We start from the raw sequence: 27,021 nt of genomic DNA on the forward strand, positions 1-27,021 counted from the left end.
TAATTAAGTTTATAGACTCAGAAAGTACATTGGGCCATTTGGAATCAGTAGCAGAGCAAAAGCTCTACTTGGAAAAGAAACTGTGTAGATCATTGGATTTTACAGAAGCTATTTGTCGTCCTCCCCCACTCCCTCACCTCGGTAAGGTTTAGTGGTTCAGAAGAGCACGATGGCCAGGCCTTTTCACTGTAGAATGTGCTTGTCCTGGCTGGTATGGATTTAAGGCCTTCTCCCCACTCCCTGCCCACAGTGTTGTAGGTTGCCTAGTTGTCTTCAAGTCCAGATCACCCGAATTTGGTTGCATTCTTAATGTCTCCACTTTTGTTGGGGTCCATTGATTGAGGGGAAACATGCATGACACATATTTCTAGGTGCCACGCTCAGTACTACTTGACTTTACCAGAGATTATGGCTGAATTGTGCAGTATTAGGTCTCCTGCCGGCTGATGCCCTGAGGCCCCTCCCTTGGCTAGCCACAAACCCAGATCGCTCACTGCTGAGATTTTCGGGCGGTTGTAGCTGCAGTGAGAATATGGTGAAGGTGCTGTTCTTGGAGATGTCGCCATAGCTTTTTTCCATTTTGTTTCTTTTCAAACCTAACATGAACCGATGGTGACTCAAGTGGGTGTGGCCCTTTTTTAGGCAGCATATACCACAGAGACCCTAGAATTGGGGCTGGAGTCACTTCCAGAGCCTCTGAGGGGCACCCACTTCTGGCCCAAGATTGCAGGGTTGTAAACCAGGCTGCCTGTGGAGAACTTGTCTGGGGAGGAAGCAAAGAGCAGTTTTATCTGCTGCTGAGATGGCCATGATGGGCAACTGAATGAGCCTACGTGCATACCTGAATTTTCCCCATAACTCATTTCTTCAATATGAAGAAACACCAAACTGTGTACAGAGAACTTTTTACAAAAGGCAAACCTTTTTTTAGCTGTGTAACCCACCCTAGTCTAACCGTCTGGCTGAGTGACTACTAATAGAGGGGTCATTTTTCTGGTGAAAGCCTCTATTACTGTAAGTTTGGAAGTTGGCAAAATTAAATGTTACAGTATTTAGAGCTGCTGTAGCTGTTCCTTAACAACATAAAATAGGATGAATCAGTGTGTTAGCTGTCTTTCAGGTTGGTGGCAGTCAGTTAGGACATGTGTAATATTCTCTACCTGGTCTGTAGCTGTAACTGTGATGTACAGGCAAAGCAAAAATTAAGAGAAAACTTATGAAAACAAATAATGCAATGATATTAGGATATACACTTTTGTATTTTTATTCTTATATAAGGTTATTTGCTGGCTGTTGTTGGCCTCTAGTTCAGTCTGTGTTATTTAAATTCTAATATATGAATTATTTGGATTGAATTCATGTTCGAGGCCACAGTGTTGTATGTATTCATGTACAGCCTTGAATGTGAATAATTATTGTAAACTATATTTTACAACTTTTTTTCTGGCTTTATTATATAAATTTTCTATTTGGTCAATGATTTAATCATATAATTTAATGAATCTGTTTATTCTCTTTTTTTTTTTTTCAAATATTTGTGCTTCAGGTGTAGTTACCGGATGATGAATTTTCCTTGTATGCTCGGTAGTCTTGTAATAAAAGCATGTAGAGTGTAGTCGTTCGCTGGTGTGGCTCTTCCTTTGACCGCGGTCCGGGTTGTCCGGAGCCGGATCGGCGTCCACGCGCCGCTCATGCGAGCTGAGGCTGGCGAGCCCCGCCGAACCCGAGGCCAGGCTCCGCCGCTGGCCTCACGTGTAGGTGCTGGGGCCGCGCGCAGCCCGCTCCGGCCGGAAGGGGGCATGACCGGTTGCTTTTCCGGACCGGAACTTCCGCCGCCCGCGTGACGCCGGGCGGGCGCTTTACGAGGGCGGACTTTTGGGCGGGACAGCGCTCAGGGGACGGTATTAAAGGCCGGACGCTTCCGGTGGAGGGGAGCTGTGGCGGGGCTTGCTGGGATCATGGCGGAGAATCACTGCGAGCTGCTGCCACCGGCCCCGAGCGGCCTCGGGGTGGGGCTGGGGGGCGGCCTGTGTCGCCGTTGCAGCGCGGGGCTCGGCGCCCTGGCCCAGCGCCCCGGTAGCGTGTCCAAGTGGGTCCGGCTCAACGTCGGCGGCACCTACTTCCTCACCACCCGGCAGACGCTGTGCCGGGACCCGAAATCCTTCCTGTACCGCTTGTGCCAGGCCGACCCCGACCTGGACTCGGACAAGGTGAGGGCCGCGCGGGCCAGCGGGAGGGTCAGGCCGCCCTGGCCTGCGGCCCGTCGCACACCCACTGCTCGGCGCGGAGGAGACCTCGGCGGGAGCGGGCCACTCTCCTCCGGCTCCGAGCCTCGCGCTGCCTAGTCGCCAGCTCGACCGGGTCTCCCTCCGACTCCCTGGGCCGGGGAAGGAGAGGATGGCGCCCTGGCACCCACCGCCCTGGAGGATCCCCAGTCGCTTTACCTTGGGGTGCTTCTCTCTATCTTTGCCCTCTCTGCTCTTCGTTGGAGGAGGTTTCCTAGACCCCGGACTTTGCTTTGGATCTACTTTTTCTAACTAAAGTCTTCGGCCCGGGTGTGTGAACACCTTCTCTTCTCCGTCCCAGTGTACTTGCTGGCTCTGGAAACAGAACACTTGCGTTCGTCTTTCCTTTCACACACCGGACATTTGAATTAACGTTGGCGTGGGGGTAGACACGGGAGGCCCTCTTCTTCCAGTGACTTGCATTTAGAGTTGGCACTCTATGCTTTGCGTCCACAACACGCACCCACTCAGAAGCTCTTAGAAGCATCCGTAGTATGATTTTCCGAAGGGGATATTGCTCTCATTAAGGGGTGGCTTAGGATGTCAGGGAGAGAGAGGCCAGGTAGGGAATCTTCTTCAATCTGCATTTTAATTAGGTTTGTTTTCCCACTGGTCTCGCTAAAGGATAGAAATTCCCAGGGTAGTTTGCGACTTGTCTTTCATCAACTTAAATGTGCATAATGTAATTTGCTTAATGTGCATAATGTAATTTGCAGTATTACTGCAGATTATAATAGAAACTATTTTGATTATTACCTTTATTTTACAAGAGTTGTGTGAAAGAGGGAGTGGTACAAGGTTGAAACTCAAAAAAAAGCGTGTTTGAAGAAAAGTTGTTACCTATGTTTATCCTAGGCAGTTCACAAGCTGTGTACAGTTCACAAGTTTGCTGGGTTTTTCAGTCAAGGCTGCGTGATTGCACTTGGCTTTGTGCCTTGCCAGTCTGAGGCTGCTGTGCATGAGGCTTCCCAGAAAGATCCGGATCCCTCTTCACGTTTGAGAAGCCTGACAGACCATTCTCAACGTGGCATGACCTTACGATCAGGAAATGAGAACTCTTGAGTTACTGCAGAACAATTCATCATGGGTAGAAATTAGGGTTTGAGATGCCACCACTCCTGTGGTGCACCTTCCTCCCACACCCCAGCGTCCCAGCTGTTTCCATTGCTCATTTGACCCAGCTCTCTGCACTTAGAGAATTGACCCACCAGAAAATGACAGTCATTTCCAGGATGGAAATAGGCTTTTGTTAGCTATGATTTTCTTTTTATAATGTGGGTGTGTGTTTTACTGTTTGGTTTTTCTTTTGAACAATGTGTCTTAGTGGTCATTTGCTTGCCTTGCTACTCAGGCATTCCTGTTTTGTACGTTAAATTAGACCTTATATTGCTCTTGTCCATTGGGTTCTTTTGAGGCAATGGGTGTCTATTCAGCACTGAAACAGTTGATTCTGAGCCAATTAACTTTAGCACAGTTAAACCATTTCATCCTTTTATTTTGCTGTCTCTTAAGACTACTTTGATAATTATGCTTTACTATAGGAAGGGGGGGGTAGTTAATCTGTCAGAACATATCTGTGTTGTAGCTGCCTTTTTTGTCATCATCCATTTAACTACATTTGATTTCCAAATTGTGAATCCAAAATTCAGAACGTGAAGGTGATACAGCAGATATAGTCTCTGTCATGTAAAATAGTTGATAGTAAATAAGGCTAGTTTTAGTTACAGATAACTTGCCAGAAAGAGTACTGCTAATTCACATTAGTCATGGTACTGAAGTGTTTTACTTCAAATGAGAAAATGTATAAAATGCTCCATGTTCTCGTTTTTTTTTTTTTTTTTTTTTTCTGCCTATGGTTCTGATGAAAGACTGTCCTAGGAGATTCCTCCTAGATAATTAAATCGTGAGTGAGGAATCTAAGGAGGAGGGGAAGGGGAGTCAGAAGTGGGAGGTCACTAATTACACAGTGAAAGACAAACAAACAGGATGTTGATTCACCTGTAATGATCTCCAAGCCCCAACCTCAGAATTGAGATTAAGGAAAGGCTATCTGGCATGGTTTCCTGGAGTCGAGCTTGAGCGTGGGCCTGGTGGGAGAGTCCCTGCCCAGATTCCACTGGTGCTTGCTGAGCACCTGGCTTGCAGAATATGCTCTGGACAGGATCTGGGTGGGAGGTTTAAGGGGGAGGAATCCCCAAGAAGCTACAGAACTTGAGGAGCCTGAGAGGTCGGAAGAGCACCCTGCTACAGAAGACTGGTGGGAAGGGGAGCTGTAGACAGGCAGGTTGTCAGTGGGTGTAGCATGTCACGCACACCAGGGGCTGGCTTGGCTGCCCTACCTGCCCCACATCTAGGCTTCTAGGCTGCAACTGCCCCCTCCAGGTCTTTGGGGCCCAGCTTGAGACCCACGGCCTGCCATGACCTCTGTTCCCAAACCCTTAGCCTCTTGTCTCAAGGGCCAAAGGGCGACTTGAGGCCCCGCCAGGTGTGAGCGCTCACTTCTCCCTGCAGCTTCCTCCAGCGGACTGCATTTCAGTATCCGCTCATCTGTGTCATTTTCTCTTCCACCATGTCCTTAGGAGCAGGCCAGATGGAATACTCCTCCCCAAAGTCTTGATGCGCTTTGGTTGTGTCTCTTTTTATGCTATGCCACCCAGCCCAGAGATTTCGCAGAGATTTCTATGTCAATGCCTAGCTAAGGGGATATTTCTAAGAAGTCGGTCCTAGAGCCTTTAAAATAACCATTCTTTAAAGAATTATCTCGCCATCGATCACCATTACTTCAAGAACAGTGGCCCCTTTCACCATCCTTTCACGAATAATTTTTTTGAGTGGCCTGTGTGAGAGGTGGGAAGTGCGGGTCCTGGGTCAGTCCTTCCCTCTAGCTGGTTATCCTGAGAGATGAGAAGTGCGCATGCGCGAGATGGGTGAAAAGTGCGGATCCTGTTTCAGTCTGAAGACTGAAATGTTGGAAACAAAGTAGAGTTTGTTTTTAGCAGACCCAGCCCCTGCTTTGGTATAGAGGTACTTTGGGAGTTAAAGGGAAATGGGAAATGCCACTTTAAGTTGGGAAACCACTCAGTGTGAGGGGGTTTGAGGAGGGTTCAGTCCCTGCAGCTGAGCCAGGCCCGCAGGAAACTGCTGGTTGCACATGGACTTTTGCTCTTTGAACAGGGCCGTGGTCCCGGCTTCAGTGTTGCAGACATGGTGGCATTTGATGGGTCTCTGGGGGTGGGGCAGTCACAGTGCTTCTGACAACAGTGCACTCAGTGTTGGCAAGACTTTCAGTGTTGGAAGGATAGGAAGGACATTTTACAGACAGGGCTAAGTGATGAGGAGTCCTGTCTTTGGAGCTGCTTGGCAAGAGACGTGGGGATCACTGGAGTGGAAATGGCAGGCTCCGCTCCGTGTAACTGGTGCCGGGGAGACGGCGCTGGCCACGAGTGGGCGTCAGAGGCGCGGATGCACTTCCTTTCACGCTTCAGCCGAGGGCGTGTGGTCTATGCACGACGCGAGCGCATGGTCCTGCTAGTGCTGTGGGCTCCCCGTCGGCACCCTGCTGCAGCAGGTTCTCGTCCTCTGTGAGTCTGTGGTCACCTCTCTACCAGCCCTTCTGACCTGAGCCAGGCCGCAAGTCAGAACTGTTAAGTTCCTGAGAAAAGGACTTGTTTTTTTGTGATAAAAATGAACCTTCCTGTGGAGAGCTTGTTTTGGGGCTTTCAGTTGCTCTGGTCCAGCCGGTCTTGATTGAGAGCAGAGGAAAACTCTGATCCACCTACCAGTTTTTGCAAGTGAAGTTTTATGGGGACACAGAGATGCCCATTTGCTTACGGATTTTGTGTGGCCGCTTTTGCTCTAAAAGCTCAGCATGGAGCCCAAAGTCCTCACCGTGTGGCCCTTCTCAGAGAGCACGTGCTGGCCCTGGTCCGAGTGGACAGCGCTGCGGTGCGGGTGCCCGCTGCCCTGCTCTCCCCAGCCCTGCCCACCCGGTGAGGGCCCATGGCTGTGAGCAGGTGCTCCTTTGCTCAGACCTGTGCCATTTTGGGTCTTTCAGCAGATCCTTCCTCTGCATGCTCCAGTCAGTGGTCTTGAGCCGAGGTGTTTAAAGTCTGCTTGGCACCGTGGGAGGGTCCTCATGGCCAAGGTGCCAGCAGACCCCCTCTGCCCTGGGACACACACTCATTCTTGCCAGGCTTTAAGTGGGCAGTTCTCCCTGGACTACAGAGTACCCAGAAGATTCCAGTCTGGGGTTGGTAGGTTTTCTTTGGTGCAGAGCTAGACTTGGGGAGCCTGGGTTTGACTCTGCCTCTCATTTGCCTGCTGTGTGACTTGGGGTGAGTCAGTGTACCTCTTTGAGCTTTAGTTTCTTCCTCTGTAAAGTGAAGGTGATGCCCTCCTCCTGGAGTAGTTTAGAGAGTTAAGGAAGATGACGAGTGTGACCCCTCCTGCTCGGTGCCTGGTCCTGGGTTAGTGCAGTAAATAGAGAATGCTACTAGCAGTCTTTATTTTTGTACTTTGCTTTTAGAAAGGATATGCCAAGAATGCATTTTTCTCCCCATCAGAGTTTATGTCTGTTAACGTCTGCCGCTCATATATGCTCATCCCTGTGAACCTCACGGTCTGGGCTGGGGAGCTCACAGTGAGCGCACAGGGTCAGCCTGCACAGGACAGGCCCCTGGAGGGTGAATCCCCAGCTCTGGGCACCAGAGCCTGTGCTGTGGGGAGGGGCAGGGCTTCCTGGGCAGCCACTGAACTTTCTTGCAAGAAGCTTGATGACTTCAAGCCTGGAAAACGCAGCCTCGAGGCCCCAATGCTATACATGGGTGTTGCTGGTACGGCACCCTCGTGGGGGTGCACCCACGTCCCTCCCCAGCATCATCCTTGTCCTGGCGGGTTCTGGCTTCTTCCGGGGTGGGCTTCCATGTTCTTCAGCCTTGGTGTGTGAGTCAGGCTGGGGTGGCAGTCCTGAAGGTCACGCTCTGGGCCAGCTCTTCGTTGCCCGTGGACCGTGTAGGGTTTTTGATGCAGGTAAGGGAGGGGCTGGCACCGCTGGGCACTGGGCAGTCCTCAGGGAGGAGGAAGAGGGTGGGCGAGAGAGCAGAGGAGCTGAAGGCTGCCCTTCAGCCCCGAGAGCAGGAAGGGAGGACTCTGCCCTCGATCTGCTGCATGGGCGTGTGGGGAGAGCGGAGGCCACCTAGCAGGAAACCAGCGGGCGGTGGCCATGGGGATAGCCGGTCGGGAGGGCTTGGGCACCTCAAAGCTACGAGTGAACCCTGGCTGGGGTGTGCTGTCTGCAGAGTGTCCTGGGAGGAGGTCCTGCCTGCCAGCACCGAGGGGGAGAGCCTGGCGGCTGGGGAGGCCTCACCCCCAGCTTGCAGAGCCACTTCTCAGGGTGTTTGCAGCCAGGGAGCCTGGTTGTTCCTGTGTGGGGCTTCCACCCCTGTCATCATGTTTCCTGCCTGTTTTCTGTTTAGTTTTATTTATTTAGTTAGTTAGTTTAGAGACAGGGTCTCTCTCTGTCACCCAGGCTGGAGTGCAGTGCTGTCATCATAGCTCACAGCAACCAACCTCCAACTTCTGGGCTCAAGCAATCCTCTTGTCTCAGTCTCCTGAGTAGGTGGGACTATGGGCGTGCCACTACACCTGGCTAATTTCTCTTTTTTTTAGAGACGGGGTCTCACTGATGTTGCTTAGGCTGGTCTCAACTCCTGACTTCAAACAATTCTCCTGCTCAGCCTCTTAGAGTGCTGGGATGACAGGCGTGGGCTACCGCACCCGGCCTTGCCTGTTTTCATTTAGTTGTTTTGCTAATCCAGCAGCTTTGTGTTAAGCACCTGCTTACACCAGTATGGTAAGGAGTGTGATATCTGTTGGGGACTCATTTGTAGGTTTTCTGTAGCTAGAGTGTCCCTAGGCAGGAAGCCACCTGAGAAATCTAGTGGGTGGACATGCCCTTGCCTGTGACACAGCAGCTGCAACCTGCACAGGTGGCCTGGAGTGGTGGCAGGCAGCACCTGCCCGACTGTCACCTCCCAGCCGCAGGCTGACCCAGTGCCCGCTTCCGTCTGTGACACAGTCGGTGGGACCGCTGCTCCTAAGAGGGTTCTGGCTCTGCCGAGCAGGCCGCAGCGCTCTGAAACAGACCTGGGCTTCAGGGAGGCGGTAGGACCGACCTTCGGTGAATCAAGCACGTTCTTCCTGAGAGGCCCAGGAGCCTCACGCTGGGGTCCAGGTCATGAGTCCACAGGAGTCTGCTTCTTGCCAAGCTACCCATGCGTTGTGTGACGCACTGACACCATGAGTTCTCATTTCTAAGCTGCACTGAGTGCAGTGGTGGCGCTGTCTGGGGCCGGGGAGGCACGCGGGGGTTGGGCTGAGGGCTGGGGGTGCCCTCCAGGGGAGGCGGCGTGCCATCGTGCTGAGGGTTGGGTGACATGGAGCCCTCACTTCTCCTTTATTTCCTGTGTGCCAGGAGCGTCTGGGGTCTCTGGGTGTGCGCGGGCCGCGTGTGGGGGAGTGGGTGTGCGGCCCTCCTGGCTGTCTCGTGCTGGCTCGGGTGCTCTGGAGAGGGGTGTGGTGGGCAGGCAGCAGCCCCCGGTCCCAGCCCCACTCTGCGAATCGGACAGGCCTCCTCAGTCTCTGGGCCTCAGTTTCCTCATTTGTGAGGGGTGCTGTCTAAGGCCTCTCGTGGGTCAAAGACACCCTAAAACAGAAGAGAGAGCAGAGGTGAAGGTTTCGTGTGTGAATTTGAAACAGTCACCTGAAATGGATAATTTTGGAGTGAAAACTAAGTATTTCTAACTAGGTTGGTTCCAGAAAATTCTTTGCTTTTGCGTTTAAATTTCAGTGGGGAAATTGGACAGGATTTATCTCCCACATTTGGCTCACCCTCAACTCTCTTAATTTTAATTCTGCTCCAGTGGCCGAGCCCTTTCTGTCGCAGCATGGGGGTGCTCGTGCTTGTGAACATCAGGGTGTGACCAGTGGGAAGCTCACAGGGCCAGCGCAGGACGTGCAGCGGAATCGATCTCAGCACAGGGTCTGTGTGAGGCCTCACGTGTGCCACCCTCACTCCCCACTGCGTGTTCAGGGCAAGTGGCTGTGTTGAGGGACGTGGCCTGGGGGACAACAGGTGCCCTGCTCTGCCAGGCAGCAGTGTGGGGGTGCAGAGAGCTGTTGCCAGGGTCTGACCGTGGCCTGGCAGAGCGGCCGGGGCTCTCTCCACAGCTCTGACCATGGCTTTCCTGGCCAGAAACCAGCTGGGGAGGGTGCACGGGACCTGGCCTACCTGCTTTCAGGAGGCGTGTCACTGGGGTCCAGGCAGGTTGGCCGTGGATCCTCCCTCCGTCTTGGGACTGCTGGTCTGGGGTCTCGTGGGGGTGCCCGAGGCATGGGCTCAGCCCCCCCTTTGCTCACTCACTGCTCTCGAGGAGACAGCTTTGGGTGCCGACCCCTCTGCTGGCTGGAAACCGCCCTGCCCTTCCCCGTGGCTGGCGGCTGAGGCTCAGGGCTGCTTCCCCCTGGAGACAGGTGGCTCAGCCTCGCTGGTGGGCCCACTTGATGCCAGCTTGGGCACAGCCACGCTAGGCCAGACGCTGATTCAGTGAGAAGTGGGGCAGATCAGTAAAGAAAACGATGTGTCAAGAAAGCAGTCTTAGTTCTGGCTCTTTTACAAGGAAACACAACGAACCTTCCCCACTACATAAATGTGGCACGTGCTTGTTACATAAATCGTGGGAAGGACGGGAGAGGAGGGAAGGAGGAAGTGCCCTCGTGTCTCACCAGCCAGCCGCAGGCTGCCGGTCTGGGCCCCGGCCGCCTGTCCTCAGCGCCTGTTGGTTTCTGAGTTACGGCCACACGAGTCTGCTTCGTGAGTTGTCCCCGAGTCGCAGGCGCCTAGAGCAGTGCTGGGGCTGTGCGGGCAGCCGCAGGGCGGGCCCGCCCTCCTGGGTGCGGCGCTGATGCCCCAGCTGGTCCTCACTGCCTCTGCATACGTGAGCCTGAGACTGACGTTCTGAATTTTGGATATTTTGTGTTTTTTCCATTCTGTATTTTTCTTTATTTCTGCTTTAGGATGGAGGCCCCAAGCCGCATTACCCATGTGAGGACACAGGTGCCCAGGGCCCTGGGCGGGTTCCTGTCCAGGCCTGGGCTGGTCAGCGCTGTCCTTGGGTGCTGGTGCCACGAGTAACCCTTGCTGTCGCTGTGACAGTCAGAGCCCGCGGCTGCCCCTGCTGGGAGCGCCGAGAGACCGGGCCTATGTGTGCGCCCAAGTGACGGTCAGGCCTCAGCACAGATCAGTCCCAGTGGGATTTGGCGGTCTTGGGTTAGGAACCTGTAGAAGTTGAAATCTCCCACTGAAAGCTTTGAAGAGCTCCCCCCACACTGCCCCCCAATCCTGGCTCTGCGTCCCTGGCCTGCCCCTCTGCCCAGGCAGCGGCCTGGTTCCTGAAGGGAACCCACCCATTTGGAGGAGTTTACAAGAAGAAACAGGCCAGAGAGCTCTGATGTGACACCACAGAGGAGACTGTTCTTCCATGGGCATGGCCTGCCGTGAGGCCATCAACTCTTTTTTTCTTCTTCTTTTTGAGACACAGTCTCACTCTGTTGCCCCAGGCTAGAGTGCCGTGGCATCAGCCTTGCTCCCAGCAACCTCAAACTCCTGGGCTGAAGCGATCCTCCTGCCTCAGCCTCCAGAGTAGCTGGGACTACAGGCATGCACCACTGTGCCCGACTAATTTGTGTGTGTGCACGCGTGTGTGTGTGTGTGTATTTTTTTAGTTAGCCAATTAATTTCTTTCTATTTTTAGTAGAGACAGGGTCTTGCTCTTGCTGGTCTCCAACTCCTGAGCTGGAACAATCCGCCTGCCTCAGCCTCTCAGAGTGCTGGGATTATAGGTGTGAGCCACCGCGCCCAGCCGCCATTGACCCTTCAGCCTCTGGCAAGCCCTCGCTCTGCTGGGGTCCTGGATCCCGGTGGCCTCCAGGCGGGTGTGGTCTCTGCAGCTTTAGTTCCTGAAAGGGCCTTCAGGTTGAACCTCAGTACTCCAGCCTGGGTGACAGCGAGACCCTGTCTCAAAAACAAACAGTTAAAAAGAACAAAGATTCAAGTGTAAAATTCATGTGGATTTTTAAGAAGCCACGAACGTCATTTGAGGCGTATCCAAAACCCGCACACGGAGTGCTGCTCTAGCTGACGCCTTGTTGGGCAGAGCTGAGGAGCCGAGGCCTGGGCCTCACTCTCCTGGGCTCTGGCTCTGCCATTCCCTGCCTCTGTGGCCAGGACACATGGCTTCCTTTCCCTTGGAATTTGTCACACCCACCAAGATGGGGTCCCAAGCGCCGCGCTTCCTTCCCTGATGCAGGGAGGTGGGCTGCAGCACACGCTGAAAAGCTGGAGGGAGCTCCAGGTCATCTTGGCTAAAGGTCTTATTTGGCACATGGGGAAACTGAGGCCCAGAGAGGAGTGACTCACCTGCAAGTGACTGAGCACAAACCTGGCCCTTTGGTGATTGGCTTTCCACGTGCTGCGGCCTGGCCGCTGGCCCGCACCTGTGTCCTGGCTGCAGGGCCCCAGCACTATCCCCTTAGGCTCTGTTGGGGGTGCATTTGGGGTCTCTGTGCTCTCCTGCCCTGGCTCCAGTGAGGACAGCGGTGGCATCTTGGACCCTTTGGTCTCATCTTCTGGGTATCTCTGAGGGGCTGTTCCTCTGAAGTCTCCTCTTATTTGGAAGCAGGTGGGGGTCCCCACGCGGTACCAGCCTGCCCGTCCCTGGACAGCTGGGAATTCGGCACACAGGCTGCTGGCCCCAGCACAGGACCCGGGCTGGGACCCGAGACTGCACTGCGGTTTGGGAGGGCCCCAGGGGCTGCACAGCCCAACTCAGCCCAGCCCCCCCTTGGTCACAAGTTCATACACAGCCAGCACGGTCTCACTTCCGGGGCCCTGAGGAGGTGCCATTGCCCCAGCTGGTGAACTTGGCCTTGAAGAGCCCCATGTCCCGTGTTTGGATGCATCCTGTCCCTGCCCTGGGCCAGCTGTGCTCCAGGCCGAGAGGTCAGACTGCAGCAGGAGTTTCTGCCACGCACCTGCCAGCAAAGACGCCTCCTGAAGGGGCTCACCTGCCCGTCGCTTGTCCTTCCAGTGTCCCCTTGTCCTTCCAGCGTCACAGGCCTGGGTCCCTGTGGGCATCTCCCGTGGCTCAGTGCACCAGTGGCACTCAGTACTCTCCTTCCTCTTCTGCTGGGTCCCAGTGCCCAGCAAGATGCCTGGCGCCACCTTTGCCAAGGGGTGCTTGCTCACCAGTGGTGCTGTCGTGGGTGCAGGACATGGGGTGGGACACGGGCCTGGGGCACCCCTGCTGCTCGTAGCTGCCCTCGTCCCATTTTACTCAGAAGAAACGGAGGAGCCCTGGTCTTGAGCCCAAGGTCTGACCAACTGAGGCCAGGCTCAGAGGCTGAGGCCATTGGTGGCCGGGGGGGGGGGGTCCTGGGTTTGTCTGGGTGGAGATGAGTGTATCACCATCTGATCTCTCCATGACCTTCGGCCAGCGGCCTGTCCAGGTGTTCTGATGTCACACAGTGGACACGCTCCCTGCGGGGGTGGGGGGGCGGGGGGAGAGAGCCCTGTCCCCGTGGCAGCCCCGCCTTTCTCTCCAGACTCTGGCCCCAGAGCGCAGGACTGCCAGAGCATACTTTTTCCAGAAGCTGCTCCGCTTGGTCCCAGGCTTTGTATGGAGAGCAGTAGGGGTGTGGAGGGTTGGGAGAAGAGCCTGGGGTCTCGGCTGGGAGGCGGGACCCCTGAGGGCACTATAGGTGTGGGGGAAGCTCTGGCCTGCGGGTCCTGAGCCGGGGCGGGCATGAGGTGGAGCTGGAGGGTCTGTGTGGGCCAGGGCCCACGGGGAGAGAGGAGGGGCACAGAGGTGCTCAGGTCACCAAGGCTGCAGTTCTAGTGCCCCCGTGTCCAGAGCTCTGGTGGGGTAATCTAGGTCACAGCGCTGCTTTGTCCCTTTGACCCAAGTAACGCAGGTTTTTATAGCTTTCATGGTGGGCTCTGGGGGAAAAACACTGGAATCACCAGGTTTTACTGCCCAAACTGCAAAATTTGATATCCACGAATGAAGAATAGGGTCCTGACACAGCCTGTAGCTAGGTGGTCAAGACACTTCCAGCCTACCGAGCAGCAATGCCAGATGCCGTCCTCCCAGATCCTGGCGCTCTCCACGGAGCCTGGCGAGCTTGGGGCCTGCCCCTGCCGAGCCCGAGTGAGCCGGGGGAGCCGCTGTATGGCCGGGGAGGCCACGTCCACCCCTCTGACTATGGACTGACTTTCTCTCCTGAGCACTTGGCCATGGCCTTGCTGAGGGAGGGTGTGGGTTCTGCATGTCTGTCCAGGGAGAAGCCAGGCACGAGGAGGGCAGGCCCTGGCCGGGAGGCTGTGTCTGGAGCTCCAGGGCTGCCTTTGAGTCCGGTGGGGAGGATCTGTGCCTGAGGCCGTCCACACTTCCATAGAGCTGCGAGGAGGGGGCTCACCCACCATCGCCTCGCCTCGGGGCAAACACAGGGAGGCCCTCTTGATGCAAACAGAACTTAAAACTTGCCTTAGACCTAGTGGCAACAGGCAGGGTGAAGCAGCACCACGTACGGGTTCCCCAAGGTCCCCCAGACATGGGTCTGGTTTGGGGTGACCCTGATGCCTCTGAAACTCTTTGCTACTTAAGTCGCCGGCCATGTTGTAGCTGCAGGACCTCTTGGTTTCTCATCCAGGACTCACGGTGTCTCGTTCTATGTAGGATGAAACAGGTGCCTATCTAATCGACAGAGACCCCACCTACTTCGGGCCCGTGCTGAACTACCTGAGACACGGGAAGCTGGTCATCAACAAAGACCTTGCGGAAGAAGGTGAGCTGTCCTTCTGCACAGATGCCTGAGCTTTGGGGCCAGAGGACCTAACGGAGGTACTGATGGGTTCGTCTAAGATGCAGACCCCTCTGTCTGGAGCCCCTGCCAGGGCAGGTCCTGACCTGTGAGTGGGGCGGGGCCCTCGCCCCCTCCAGACACTGTCTCACGAGGCCACGCCCAGACACCTGTGAGCCTCCTAGCAAGGCGAGAGCCTTGAGCCGCACTCCCTGGCCACGGGCCTTTCGAGGGCTCTGTCTTTCGAGTGTCTCGTTGTTGACACCTGTCGGGGTGGGGCCTCTTCCTGGGAAGGCCGTGGGTTCTCACAGTGGTCCAAGGCCCGGGTTAGGATGCAGCTGCTGAGTCCTGTGGGTGTGCTTAGACCCCGGCGTGCCCGGCCTGCTCTCCTGCAAGGACAGCTCGAGGGTGGTGGGCACCTCTGTGCCATTACCAGTTGCTGTGCCACATTCCAGCTGGTCACAGCACACAAGGTGGGACACCCACGTTCGAGCTGCCTGGCCTCAGGCCTGAGGCTGCCTGTCTATGCGCTCCAGTGTGGGCTCGGGAGAGCTGGGGAGGCCCTGTTCCCGCAGGCCCTGTGAGGTTCTGGGCGCCTTGCTCAGGCATGGCTCTGGCTCCCCCTGCCTTGGCCATGTCTCTGGAACCATCCTTCCCGGCCTGCTGCCTCTCGCCCTGTTTCTTTCCTAGGCTTTGGGATCTGCCCCTTTCTCTTTTTTTTTTGAGACAGAGACTCACTCTGTTGCCTGGGGTGAGTGCTGTGGCATCAGCCTAGCTCACAGCAACCTCAAACTCCTGGGCTCAAGCGATCTTCCCACTTCGGCCTCCCAGAGTGCTAGGATTACAGGTGTGAGCCACCGCGCCCGGCTTGCCCCCCTTCTCTTGAGTTCCACAGCCCCCCAGGGCTGCTGGTGCTGCTGCCCAGGGTCTGCGCAGACCTGTGAGAACACTTTGTGTCCACTTGCATTGTCTTTGGCAGTGAACCGTTGTCACACACTGGTTGCTTGGGGCGGCTGCTTTGTGCTATGTGTAGAGCTGTGCGGTGGCACCTGTCCAAGCGAGGTTTGCTCAGCTCGGGCGCTGCTCACACGTCACCCCGCCCAGTCTCGCCGGCTGCCTCTGACTGGCCTCGGCCGTGGCTGCTGTGAGGGCGCCTGGCACTCGAGCGTCCAGCTGGGGTGGGATGCCCTGCGGGCGACACTCTGGGTCTGGGGACAGGGAGCCTGTGCTGTCCTGGGTAGCTCGGCTCCCGGTGGCCCTGTCCTGAGTAGGTCATCGTGTGTTGTCCTGCGCTATCACATCCTACATGCAGCTTCCCTTTGGAGGGCTGAAGAAATTCAGCAGACCAGGAGGGTCCCTGAAGCAGGGTCTGCGCAGTCTGTCCTTAAGGGTTCCTGGGAGGCTTCGAGGTCCTAGACGTGGTGTGGCGCACACGGCAGTGCTGGAGGGTCCTGGGGCCAGGAGACTCCCTCAGCCGGCCTCAGTCTTGCCTTTGACGGGGAAACTGAGGTGCCAAGTGACTCAGACACGTGCAGGAGGCGCCTGGCCAGGCCTGAGTCCCACGTTTCCCCACCCGTGGCCTGGCCACATGCTGCGTCCCGCAGGAAGAGCCAGCACAGGACAGGCAGCCTCTGGGCTGTGGAGGGACTTGCCGCTTCTGCTCCCCGACACTCGTGCACCGGAGTGAATGTGCTGGAGCTGCCTTTGAACCAGCTGTTCTGCACCCAGTGGGTCGTTTTCCACCTTCTGCCCCATGCGCGGGGAACCTCGCCGTGTGCCAGTGAGGGTCCGCCGAGTCTGCCAGGGCTGGGCCGGAGGGTCCTGCAGGCCTCGACTGGGCCTGGTGGGTCCGTATCGGGCAGGACAGGCATGAAACATTTATTCCTTGGCTTGGTCTGGTCTCCTGAAAGTTACAGTTGGTTTTCTCTATTCCAGGAGTGTTGGAGGAAGCGGAATTTTACAACATCACCTCGTTAATAAAACTGGTAAAGGACAAAATTAGAGAACGAGACAGCAAAACGTCACAGGTGAGACAAGTGACTGATGTGCCAGGAGCCTGCAGGGCCTGGCAGAGGTGTGGCTCCCCTCCTGCCTGCCCGGCTGCTGGGCAGCCTCCCGCTCGGGGCCTTGGGGCGGGCTGTCGCCTTCTTGCCCACCCCTGTCACCCTTGCAGTGCCCGATGACCCAGCCGTGCCACCTGCTCCCCTCGCGGCTCTGCCCGGCCTGCCTTGGGAGCTCTGGGAGCTCGGCTCCTGGGGGAAGGGACCATGCGGGCAAGGCTGTGGAGGAGGGGAGGGCCGTGGGGGTGGGGCCTCTGAAGGGCCTGAGGGCGACAGTGGCCCTGGCTGGGCTGGGCCTGGAGCGGTGTGCTGTGTTAGTGCCACCACCGTTAGCATTAGTGTCGCCATGGTGCCAGCTCTGCACTGGGCGCCGAGCCCTTGAGTTCAGCCACTTCAGGAAGACGCCGGGAAGTGGACGTCGGTGGCTGTTGTTACCTGAAGGTCTCGAGTCTCTGTCTGTGTGAGACTGTCTCATTTCCCCAACCCCCACAGTGTGCCAGGCAGGCCCTGTGCCCGCGCTTGGCTGGGTGGAGGCTGGCTGGTGGCCTGGCCACTTGAAGCAGCCTGTCGGTGTCCGGGTGGGCACACACCTGATGTCGGGAGGGCCCCTTGTCCGAGGGTGGCAGACATGCCCTGGATGCTCCAGGTCACCCCACCCAGGGCGCCCCTCTTCCCTTGGGCCCAGCCACCCCTCTCATGACTGGTGACCTGGAAGGGCTGAGCCTCCTCCCCCCATGTGGGACAGAGAGACCCTCCTCTTGGGTCCCGGCGTGCAGTGACACCAGCAGCCAGTCTTACTTGCTGTGGAAGCACTGAGGCTGTGTGACTGGGAGACCAGTGTGTGACTTTGTCACTGCATGTCCTAGCATGAGTCACTGCCTTAACATGAGGGACCATGGCTCCTGAGGCCCTTCCCCCTCAATGTCACATGTCCTATCCATGTTCCACAGCCACCACCTCTTGCCTGATTAGCAGCCCCTGAGGGCAGAGCTGAGTCCGGGGCTCTAGGACCGGAGCCCGCCTTGGTCGCAGCGTGGTGACTCTGTGGCGGGCAGGTGTGGTTGAGAGACAGATTCAGCTGGAGGGCCAGCTCAGCTGGGGCTGCTGTGCCTGCCCACAGCTTCCCCAGTGTCGCCCCAGGCCCCTAGCACTCCTTTCCCACAGGTCAGCTCAGCGGCTTCCTGCCGTCCCGTGTGGCGCAGACACGGACGCTCTTGAGTATTCCTGTCTGGCCACAGGTGTTCTGGGATTTCAGGAACATGACTCATCCTATTTTGGGATTTAGAAATGGAAATATTTTTGGAGGCGAACGAGGAACAGAAAACAGCAGCTGCCGCGGGCCACGCATTGGCTTTCTCTGGCCGTGTTCGGGTTGCCGTGGGCCTCGTGACCCGAGCTGAGAGACGTGGAGCGAGCTTCGGCCTCACTCAGGCCCCCTGGAAAGCTCCCGAGTCGGCGCTGGGCAGGGCTGCTGGGCTGGGACGTGGCGGCGGCGTGTGGTGTGGCCCAGTCTCACCGCGGCTGTGTTCTTGCAGGTGCCCGTGAAGCACGTGTACCGCGTGCTGCAGTGTCAGGAGGAGGAGCTCACGCAGATGGTGTCCACCATGTCTGATGGCTGGAAGTTCGAGCAGGTGAGGGGGCTCGCCACGCTGACAGCAGCCCCCGGTGCGGTTGAACGTTTCCTTATGGAGGCCCCGGGTCCTCGGGGACCGGCTGAGGCGCTTGCCTCCTGGTGGCTCCTGGAGACACAGGGCTCGCTTTGTGTCCTCCAGGCCTGGGGGCTCACAGACAGCCGCCTGCGTGGTCCTGGGTGGACTCGCCTGGGCGTTCGAGTGGGGCAGGAGGGCGTCCTAGGTCCTGCCTCCTTCTTCCTGACGCTTTCTCTGCAGCTTTTCCTGTCACTCCAGCCGATCCCTCTGGGCTCTGCCTTTCTGTGCCCTGACACCCCCGTGTGCGGCCTGGCCCATGCCCGCTCCTGCTGCTGGGCGGTGGCATTCTGCTGCCCCCTGTCCGCTCGTGCCAGGGAGACACTGCTGGCTCCAGTTGTCCCTCTGCCCTCTCTGGTCTTGCCTGCCCGAGTCAGGTTGGGGCCGGGGCTTTCCCGAGTGCCACAGGGAGCACCGCCGTGCCTGTGCAGGGCGTGTACTTTCCCCAGGGGGTGCTGGCCGGAGATCTCGTCTCTGCTGTAGCTGTTCATAGGTGAACGCTGAGCCTGGGGACCAGGACCTTGTCCAGTCCCTGTCCCGACAGTTTGCTCTGTTGCTCGCTTCTGTCTAAGGCAGGTTCTGTCCATGGCGAGGGGCCCTGCCAGAGAATGTGGTTCCCCACTGCCCCTCCTCAGCAAGGCTTCCCTTTCCTTTGGGTTTTTTGAAATAGCGGGTCACTCTGTAGAGAGCTTGGAGTCCCCTTGAAATGTCACTAAAGACAGGTTCGGTCAGCATTTGCATCCCGCCCTCCATGCCGGACCCCTGGGCTGGTGGGCAGCAGGCGACGCCGTGGCCTCTGTCGGGCGGGCAGCAGCTTGTCGGTGCAGGCCCTGCCCTGCCAGGGCCACGCTTCTCATGCTCTGGCCCATCAGAACTGCCAGAGACTCACAGGAACACCCCCTGCTGGCTGGAGAGCCCTGCCCACGGGGTGGTCCCTCAGTGGTGGCCACGGGAAGCTGTGTCTCCAGTTCAGGACCTGTGAGAGGGCCGTCCTCACGGCGCCTGTGGCTCTTCCGCTGTCTGTGACTTTCCTGGCTAGAAGGGAGGCTCTCCTGCCTCCTGGGCCGCTGCCCACGGCCAGCGACAGGACCTTGTCCGTGGCTCTTCGGGGTGGATCCCGAATCCACTGCAGAGTGTGGGTTCCCCCCCCATTCTTGAGCAGGCAGGTTGGCCCTCAGCCCCACGTGGCATATCTGGTGCTGGAGGGACTCGGGTGTGTTAGAGAGGGTGTGCCCACCAAGTCCCAGCAGGACTGGACTCTGAGGCACAGCTTCCCAGCAGGTCTTTCAGACTCTGCACCTGGGCCCCGGGCTCCTCCTTCCAGGAGCCACTGGCCTCGCGTTCCCCGCCCTGCTGGGAGCAGGTCAGCCGCATCAGTCCTGCTGCCCTGGGGAAGGCCTGGTGGCAGGTGCATGTGGCAGCCCCTCCCCCCACCCCACCGCCCCCATGTACGCATGCTCCACGGCTCCATGCCAGCCCCACTGTCCTTCAGCCTTCCCTGGGCTGGTTGTCACCGTGCCCTGTTGGCCCAACTGGAAACACTGAGGAGCTCAGTGTCCCCAAGAGGAAGAGCCTGTGCGGCAGCCGTGCAGCTGCATGGTGGCACAGGTGTGTGCACGCACCTGCACAGGTGTCTCAGGAGCTTGTGTTCTGTGCGTGCATTAACCGTCTCCTGAAACTCGCCCTTGGCGTCCCACGGGATGGCCGTCGCTGCCACGGCTGTGTGCCGGCTGCAGCTTCCCTCATGGTGGGCGTCGGAGCCGGCGCCTGTCACAGGGGCCTCCCACGTGTCTCCCCAGCTCGTCAGCATCGGCTCCTCCTACAACTACGGGAACGAAGACCAGGCGGAGTTCCTGTGTGTGGTTTCCAAGGAGCTGCACAACACGCCCTACGGCACGGCCAGCGAGCCCAGCGAGAAGGCCAAGGTGAGCGCCAGCCCCTCCGGTGGAGGCTCGCCCAGGTCGTTGCCGCCACCTGAAGGGCGGGTTTTGGAAGGTTTTGCTTCTCAGAGCTTCCCCTTTTCTCACCATTCTCAGCAAGCCAGGTCCAGGCCCCTGCGGGCCACCATCACTGACTCCTGGCTGGTCAGAGGCAGGGTCTCCCGTGGAACGACGGGGCTTGTGGCACAGCTCCCCAGAAATGTCCTCTGGGCCTGCCGGCAGGGGCTGTACTTTTAAGGAATGCCCCTGGGGGCTGTTTTCTTGGTGGACCCAGGGATCCTCTAGTCCCAGGGGACTGCCACCTGTGGTGATCATGGGACAGGCCCTGTGCCCATCCCCCGAGTGCATGAATGGGCTCTCAGGCTGGCAGCTGCCTCACCACATCCAGCCTGGTCTTGGGACGTGTGTTTAGTTTGTAAGAGGAGAGTGTCCTGCGGTCCTGTGATTCTTAGGCTCCATGGAGTGTCTTGTCTGCCCACATGTGGCCAGCCCCTGTATGGACTGGCATGGGCCCCCTGTCTCCTAAGGAGGCTGGTGGCACCTGAGAGAAAACAGGGAACCACCTGCTTCAGTGGCTTTTGGATTAGCCCTGTGGCCCTGCCTCCTGGTAACCCATTCTGGTGGCATTTCCTCTGGCCATGTTCTTAAGGTTGGGGCTCCAGGACAGACAGACACATCTGTCCTTGCAGAAGCTGGCATTGGCCTGGGCTGGCTCTGCCTGGTAGGACTCCTGGACCTCAGTGGCAGGCTTGGCGAGGAGCCTGCAGCCTGCTGAGGGGGGTTGGGGGCTTGGGAGGAGTCTAGCAGGGCCTGGGAGATGGGACAGGCCTCTGTGGGCCCACAAGTGACCCTGGTAAAGGCTCAGGCGTTGACGAAGGGCCTTTCCTGGGTGCAGGAAAAGGCCAGAACTGAAGGGTTTTGACTGATGACATTAAACCCAGGACCCCTGGGGTGTCCTCAGACTCTGGCTGTGGCCTTTGGCTGGCTGCCAGCAGCATTTGTCGTCATGGCTGGCAGCCACCTGCCCAGCACCGACCTTGTGAGCCTTTCCAGGTCTTCCTGGGAAGGGGTGGGCTTGGGAGCAGCTGGAGTCACCAAGAGCGTCTCAAGGAGGCCGAGCTGGCCCATGGCGGTGTTCTCGCCACTCGTGACGTGAGGGTGCGTCCTCGCTGTGGACACCCAGGCCTGAGCCTCCTGCTCCCGGGCCCCCGGCAGGCGCGCTGCCTGTGCGGAGGCCAGGCCCGCTCTGCTGGTGCCACGCCCAGGCACGTGCTTCTGCCGAGCCCCGAGCCTGGTCAGGAGCAGGGCCTTCTCTCTCTGAGCAGTTGCAGGGCTCTTATAAATTGCTTTATTTTTAGAAGCTTTTTATTTCTGGACTTAAATGGTCTTCATAACCAGGCTCACCAGGGCTCAGTTCCCTCAGGTGCCTCTTCAGCTGCAGAAAGGACACATTCTGTGCTGTGAGGGAGCCCCAAGTGTGACCCGAATCCCTCTGCTGTGGAAGTGTGGCCCTGTTTCTCTCCAAAAATACCTGGCTGTGAAGTGGGGCAGCCGCGAGGCTTCTAAATGTGGCAGCAGCTCCAGGAGGCCGAGTGTGGTCCGGGGCCTCCAGGGGCCGGGGAAGGTTGGGGGCCAGGTTTGGAGGGTGGGGGTTCGGGGCTCCCTGGGTGCAGCCTGGCTGGAGCAGGGCCGCATGTCCTGTAGGCAGCGGTCTCTGCAGACCCTCCTCACTGGTGTCCCTGCAGCGTTGGGTTCAAGTTGGAAATGGGGGGAACGAGGGGGCCAGAGTCCCCAAGGCTGTGGCCAGCTGCCAGCAGAGGGACATCCACACACAGGCGCCCTTGCTGCCAACACCAGCTGCCAGCACGGGCCTGGAACCACTGTCAGGCTGGAGAACTTGCTAGAGGGACTCGCAGACGCACCAAGAGCGGTTTAACTCAGGGCTTCCGTTTATTAGAGGAGTGGAGCGAGATGTGGGGGGCAGAGGCCTGGACAGGCCCCCCCCCTGGAGTCAGGGCACGTCCCCTCCTGCCACTCCTGGGGCGCTGCCCACCAGAGAAGCCGTTTCTGGGGCTCCCTCACAGTGGCACGACTGGGCAACGGACTTGGACTCCTTGGACCTGAGGCCCCACTCTCCGTCACCCAGCAGTGGGGCCTGTGCAGTGTGGCCCACGGCCCCCAGGCTGGCAAACGCCTTCCTGACAGGACGGGCCCAGGGCTGGAGACCACCCCCAGGAGCCAAGGCCAAAGTCCAGGCCTCTTTCTGGGCAGGGCTTCCTCCACGTGGCCGGCAGGGGGGACTTCAGGCTCCTGGACTCCAGGGTGCAGGCTGCCACCTGCAGGTGAGGTCACTTCCCTGGGCAGCGACAGGCCCCTGAGCCCTCGCAGCACTTTCCCCTCGGTGCGGTCTGGGCACGGGGGTTGGGCCCGGGGCTCCCCAGCCGCTGCGGGGCTTCCCTCGGGCCTGCCGGCTGGCACCTGACATGTCTTCTCTCCACGACACACGCTGCCCGCCCCTCCAGAGTGACTGCGAGGACGAAGGTCACGAAGGGAGTGACTCAGATTAAGTGTAGATGTCATGGTGAGCTCTGCACCCTTGTGATTGACCCCTGCACCGTAGACTTCCTGACCCTGCGACCCAGCTGACCCTTGCCCACAGCGCCCCCACGTCTGTCCCGTGCTATAGTTAGCAGAACCCTCCGTGCTGGATGCCAACCGTAGACCCACAGTAGAGCTGCCTTCGGGGCGGGGGCTGTTGCTAGGATGCTGGGCACCACGCTGTCATTGTCCCCTCCATGACACTTGTGGGCAGGAGGACGGGCACTTGCAATGGCAGAGAGCCCTTTGTGCCAGTGGACAGCAGCAGGTGTGGATGCGCGGGCTGGGCAGTGTGCACTCACGCCAGCCCCGGGGGGACCGCCTCCCTGCCTGGCTTAGGCCATGGGCTCAGGGCCATGGGGTGAAGGCCACGCAGCAGATGGTGGACCCCAATCCTGGACGCCAGAGCCCAGGGTGTCCCTGCTCCGCCCGAGCCCCCCAGGCCGGGGATGCCACTCTCTGGTCCCAGAAGCCATGTCAGCCCCTCATGCTGGGGCCTGGCCTGAGGGCCGTTGCTGGTCGGGTGCAGCCTCCCTGGTCCCTGGCTGGCTGGTCTCCTCAGTTGGACGCAAGCCTCCCTGTGGAGGGTGGCCCTGTGCGGGAGCGTGCCCAGAAGAGGAGGGTCTCACCTGAAGTCGGTCTAGGGCAGACAGTGCTGTCCTGGCCTTGGGAGGGGAAGGACGGCGCTGTGACAGTCACAAGCCCTGGGGTTCCTGGCCAGGTTGTCCCTGCTTAGTTTGCTGACTTCCTCTGCTCGGTGCCTCCAGCTCCGCATGGGGCTGGTGGGGGCTCAGGGCTCAGCGGGGCAGCAGGGCCGCACTGTCACCCTGCGTCTCCTCAGCTCAGCATCAGTCTGACTTGAGGCGCTTGCCGTTGTCGGCCAGGAGGGGCCTGCTGCCCTGGCATAGTGGGGGGCGCCCTGTGGAGGCACCGGAGAGCCAGTGGGAGCTACGGGCTGGGCAGGGACCGCCCGGGGACAGGCAGTGGACAGGCAGGAGTGACTCGAGAGAAGGTGCCATCTCTTGAGCCGTCCAGGACGAGCCTCAGGGAGGTGAGCTCTTTCCGCTGCCAGCAGGCTCCCGGGAGTTGTCTGGTGGGGGCCACTGCGCTGGGCTCGCGGTGTCCTGTCCTCTGGCCTGGCACTTAGCAGCCTGGACACGACCTGCAGAACCAGCCGGCTCTGGCCAGCTTGCCAGCTCCAAAGCTGCCTGCCTGGGGCACGGGGTGGGCCCCCTACACCTGGCCTGTGGGCTGCTGTGGCTCATTTTGCAGGTTCAGCTGAGCGTTTGCCAGTGCCCAGGCCTGTCCTCAGGGAGCCCCAGGCAGGCAGAGGCGGGGGCCAGGGAGGGGGTCGAGGTGGGGGAGGGGATTCCAGGAGGGCCTTGTGTGTAGAGGTGGAACGGCGTATAGGGTGGGGGTGTGGGCTGCAGCGGGTGTGGAGAGGGGAGGGACAGGTCGGGGCAGGGGCTGCTGAGGGACCCTGGGGCCCTGCTGCACATGTCTGTCTGGGGCCCAGGCTCTGGCTGGGCTCATAAGGTGCGTGGTGAGTCCCCAGGTGGGCTCTGCCCCCTTGGGAGGCAGCCACAGGCTGAGGAGCAGGTGGGGACTGAGACACAAGGCCCTGAGAGGGAGGGGGCAGGTTCCCTGGGCTGACAGAGCAGGGACTGCCCTGGGGGGGTCTCTGGGGTCTTGCCAAGGAGCTATTCCCCTTGAGGGCCATGCCGGGTTTCTCACAGTGGGGCAGGGCAGCAGGCTTGCCGTGGGGGAGGGTGTGCTGGAACGAGGGGCTGGTGGAGACTGGCGAGCCGGGGTGAGCCGAGTGTGTGGCGAGGGTGCCATGGGCAGGGTGCCGGCCGCGCACAGTGGGGGTCCTGGGCTGGCCCGCGGGCGCTCCGGCCTGCCAGGCCGGTTGCCTGGGACCCTGAGCAGAGCCGTCCGTGTCTGTGGCCGACTCGACCTGTGGGCTCTGCTGCCTGGAGCAGGCGCTTGGTCAGGGCCTGAGCCCTCACTCTGTGCATTTGCTGTCTTTCAGATTTTGCAAGAACGGGGCTCAAGGATGTGAGGGACACAGTATTGACAGCTGAAGAAATGAACTACTTTTTCCAAGATGCAATGAACCGCCTTGTCCAGGAAGCTTGGCTGTGAGAAGAAACCTGCTTTTGATCATTTTCCTAGAGATCTGGGTGTGAATCCTTTTTTGCCTCTGAGGTGGGTGGTGAGAGACGGGCCCAGCTGTCCAAGGCCAGGCGTCCCCACGGGGAGGAGGCGCCGTGGCCAGTGGGCGCTGTCTCTGGGGGCCTCGTTCTGCTTTTTGCAAGTGCCACATGAGACCGAGGCAGGATGCTTCCGGGGAGCCCGTGTGGTCACTGGAGACCGTCTACAGGACAGTGTTCTTGGTGCTACATGAACAGTCTGTAAAGGCAGCCTGGGCCCTCGTGCAGGGAGGTAGCTGCCGCGCTGTCAGCGGCATGCGGGGCCTCCGGTCTGGGTGTCCTCTGGTCACCCGCTCAGTGCCAGGCCCTGGTCCTCGGCCTCCCAGGTGTGCTCGTGCGACGGTTTCTCAGCCTGGGCAGCAGCTCCTGACAGCGGTGGCGTCTGTGTTGGCACTGCTTCCCGGGCGTTGCTCCCGGGGTCCGGCCTCCTTGGGAACCAGGCCCCGCGCCCGGGCTGCTCGGCCGGCACAGTCACGGCCTCTCCATCCATTTGTATTTTCCAGGCGAGAGAACTTTGTATCCCTTTTTTCAAGCGTGGGTGGTCTCCCCAGTGTTTGTACTCTCCAGAAACGCCCACACGCGTTGCTCCGTGTGGACCGGCCTGTTAGACCCTCTGGGGGAGGTGGCAGCGCCGCCTGGGCCTCCCACCCGCGGGCTCGCGGGAGCTGGCGCCGTCAGTGCCTTGTAGCGCCCGGGACGGAGGCGAGGCCTGCCCGCCGGCTTCCGGAGCCGCGGCTCCGGTCGTGGGGACGGCTCGGGGTGTTCCGGCGCGTCGCAGACGTCTCTCGCCAGCCCTCTGTCTTCTCTGCGCAACTATGCAGTCTTCTCTCCTTCTGGGAGGTTCGAGACTACACAGCCCACACGGGCCGCCGCCTGGCCTGCCGGGGGCTGCCGGCCCGTAGCCGCCGCCGCACGCCTGGAGCACAGGCCCCCGCTGGCCGTGGGGACCAGTCTGGCCGGGGACCTGGCTGAACGAGCAAGCTCTCTGCGCCCGGGCCCCGGGGAGCCGCGCACGCTGACTGCCGGGGCCGCCCGCGTGTAGGTCACAGGTCCGCCAGTGTCTAGTGTCAAACGCTTCCGGAGACTTCCTGCCCGGGCCTCCTCCCTCTCCTTTGCCAATAACCTGATTAACCGAGTTCTCCAGCACCTAGGACTTACCTCCTCCTTTTGTAAGGTCTCTTGTGTGTTGTTAAATGTCTGGCTTCAACAGTTCCCAGCAGCCTCTGCACAGGGCGGGGGAGGCCCCCGGCCGCCCTGTCCCCCCACGGGGGCGCAGCCTGTGGCCTAGGCCGCGCTCGCCGCTCCCCACGTTTGGTTTCTGACCTTGACGTGATAGATAGGCTTGTGGTTTTTTTAATTTAAAGATATTAAGACTTAATTCACTAAAATTTATTCTAAGGGGATATTTATACTTTTATACTTTTTTAGGTATCCGTATTTTATCAGCTTACAGTTTAATGCCTAAGTTTCCCCTGAAAATAGCGAATAAAATTGTGTATTTAAGAACGAGCGTGACTGTTGGTATCTTGCAACGCTCAGGAGGGGAGTCGCCACCCAGGCTGCCGGCCGGGCTGGAGCCGCCGTCCGCCTTTCTGTCCCCACTGGGGCTGGCTTGGGCCAGGCTAGTGGTGACAGCTGGACACCTGCCACCTCTTGCCGACATCATGTCCTCACCCCAGGGGACAGAAGAACATATACAAGTGACTTTTTTTTTTAAGAGACGAGGTCTCGTGATGTTGCCAAGGCTGGACTGCAGCTCCTGGCCTCAAGTGATCCTCTTGTCGTAGCCTCCCAAGTAGCTGAGACACAGGTGCCACCGCCTTGCCCAGCTCGAGTGACGTTTTCTGAAAGTGCTGACACCCCATGGAGTGCGTGTCCACCGCCCTTGTCTCTCCTGCCGGGCAGAGGCGCCGGGTGCTGAGCTCGGCGTGGGGGCAGCTCTGGGGCCGGCGCCCCGGCTGCGCCTGGTGGCTGCTCTGCAGAGGTTCATCTGCTGCTCTCTGGGAGAAGTTGCTGTTCCCAGTGTCCCCTGGGGGCTCTGGCTGCCTGAGGTGGGCCAAGAATCCTGGACCCCAGATGCTGGAGTGTCTCCCAGCCTTGTCCTCTGTCCAGGCGTGTGGCTGATGGGCCCATGTGGACCCCGGGCCCTGCTGAGGACTGTCCTGCCCTCCTGGGCTGGCATGTGGAGTGGGGGCTGTCTACAGTGGGGACAAGCGGTTTCCCGGTGCTCAGTATGCAGCCAAGGGGTCTTCTGGTCATCCGGAGCCCCGACATGCCTTGCAGCCCCGACATGCCTTGCAGCC

At 58.9% G+C, this 27,021-nt stretch overlaps 2 protein-coding genes across 3 annotated transcripts in view; one reads left to right on the forward strand and one right to left on the reverse strand.

Annotated features, from left to right (window-relative positions):
• The window catches only part of RNPS1 (RNA binding protein with serine rich domain 1), a 337,992-nt gene extending 318,579 nt beyond the window's left edge, over nucleotides 1–19,413 (reverse strand). Inside the window, exon 1 of the mRNA XM_012743624.3 lies at nucleotides 19,410–19,413. The gene's annotated coding sequence lies outside the window, so the exon portion shown is untranslated. The remainder of the gene's footprint in view (nucleotides 1–19,409) is intronic.
• Nucleotides 1,903–26,228, forward strand: KCTD5 (potassium channel tetramerization domain containing 5). 2 transcript variants are annotated; one of them, XM_075994984.1, is made up of 7 exons: nucleotides 1,903–2,210; nucleotides 14,078–14,186; nucleotides 16,137–16,228; nucleotides 17,797–17,892; nucleotides 19,767–19,892; nucleotides 22,113–22,249; nucleotides 24,538–26,228. In XM_075994984.1, exons 1-7 carry the CDS (start codon nucleotides 1,959–1,961, stop codon nucleotides 24,587–24,589), a joined length of 864 nt encoding a protein of 287 aa, XP_075851099.1. In that variant the 5' UTR covers nucleotides 1,903–1,958; the 3' UTR covers nucleotides 24,590–26,228. The 2 variants fall into 2 exon arrangements, with proteins under 2 accessions (XP_075851099.1, XP_012599141.2); XM_012743687.2 differs by lacking the exon at nucleotides 22,113–22,249.
• The last annotated feature ends 793 nt before the right edge of the window (nucleotides 26,229–27,021 follow it).

This window comes from Microcebus murinus, chromosome 19 (assembly GCF_040939455.1).
Source record: "Microcebus murinus isolate Inina chromosome 19, M.murinus_Inina_mat1.0, whole genome shotgun sequence".
NCBI lineage: Eukaryota > Metazoa > Chordata > Mammalia > Primates > Cheirogaleidae > Microcebus > Microcebus murinus.

Coding starts and splice junctions, on each gene's coding strand:
- KCTD5 (XM_075994984.1), top strand. CDS start 1,959: ATGGCGGAGAATCACTGCGAGCTGCTGCCACCGGCCCCGAGCGGCCTC. Junction 2,211..14,077: donor CCGACCTGGACTCGGACAAG/GTGAGGGCCGCG, acceptor CGTTCTATGTAG/GATGAAACAGGTGCCTATCT. Junction 19,893..22,112: donor AGCCCAGCGAGAAGGCCAAG/GTGAGCGCCAGC, acceptor CCTTCCTGACAG/GACGGGCCCAGGGCTGGAGA.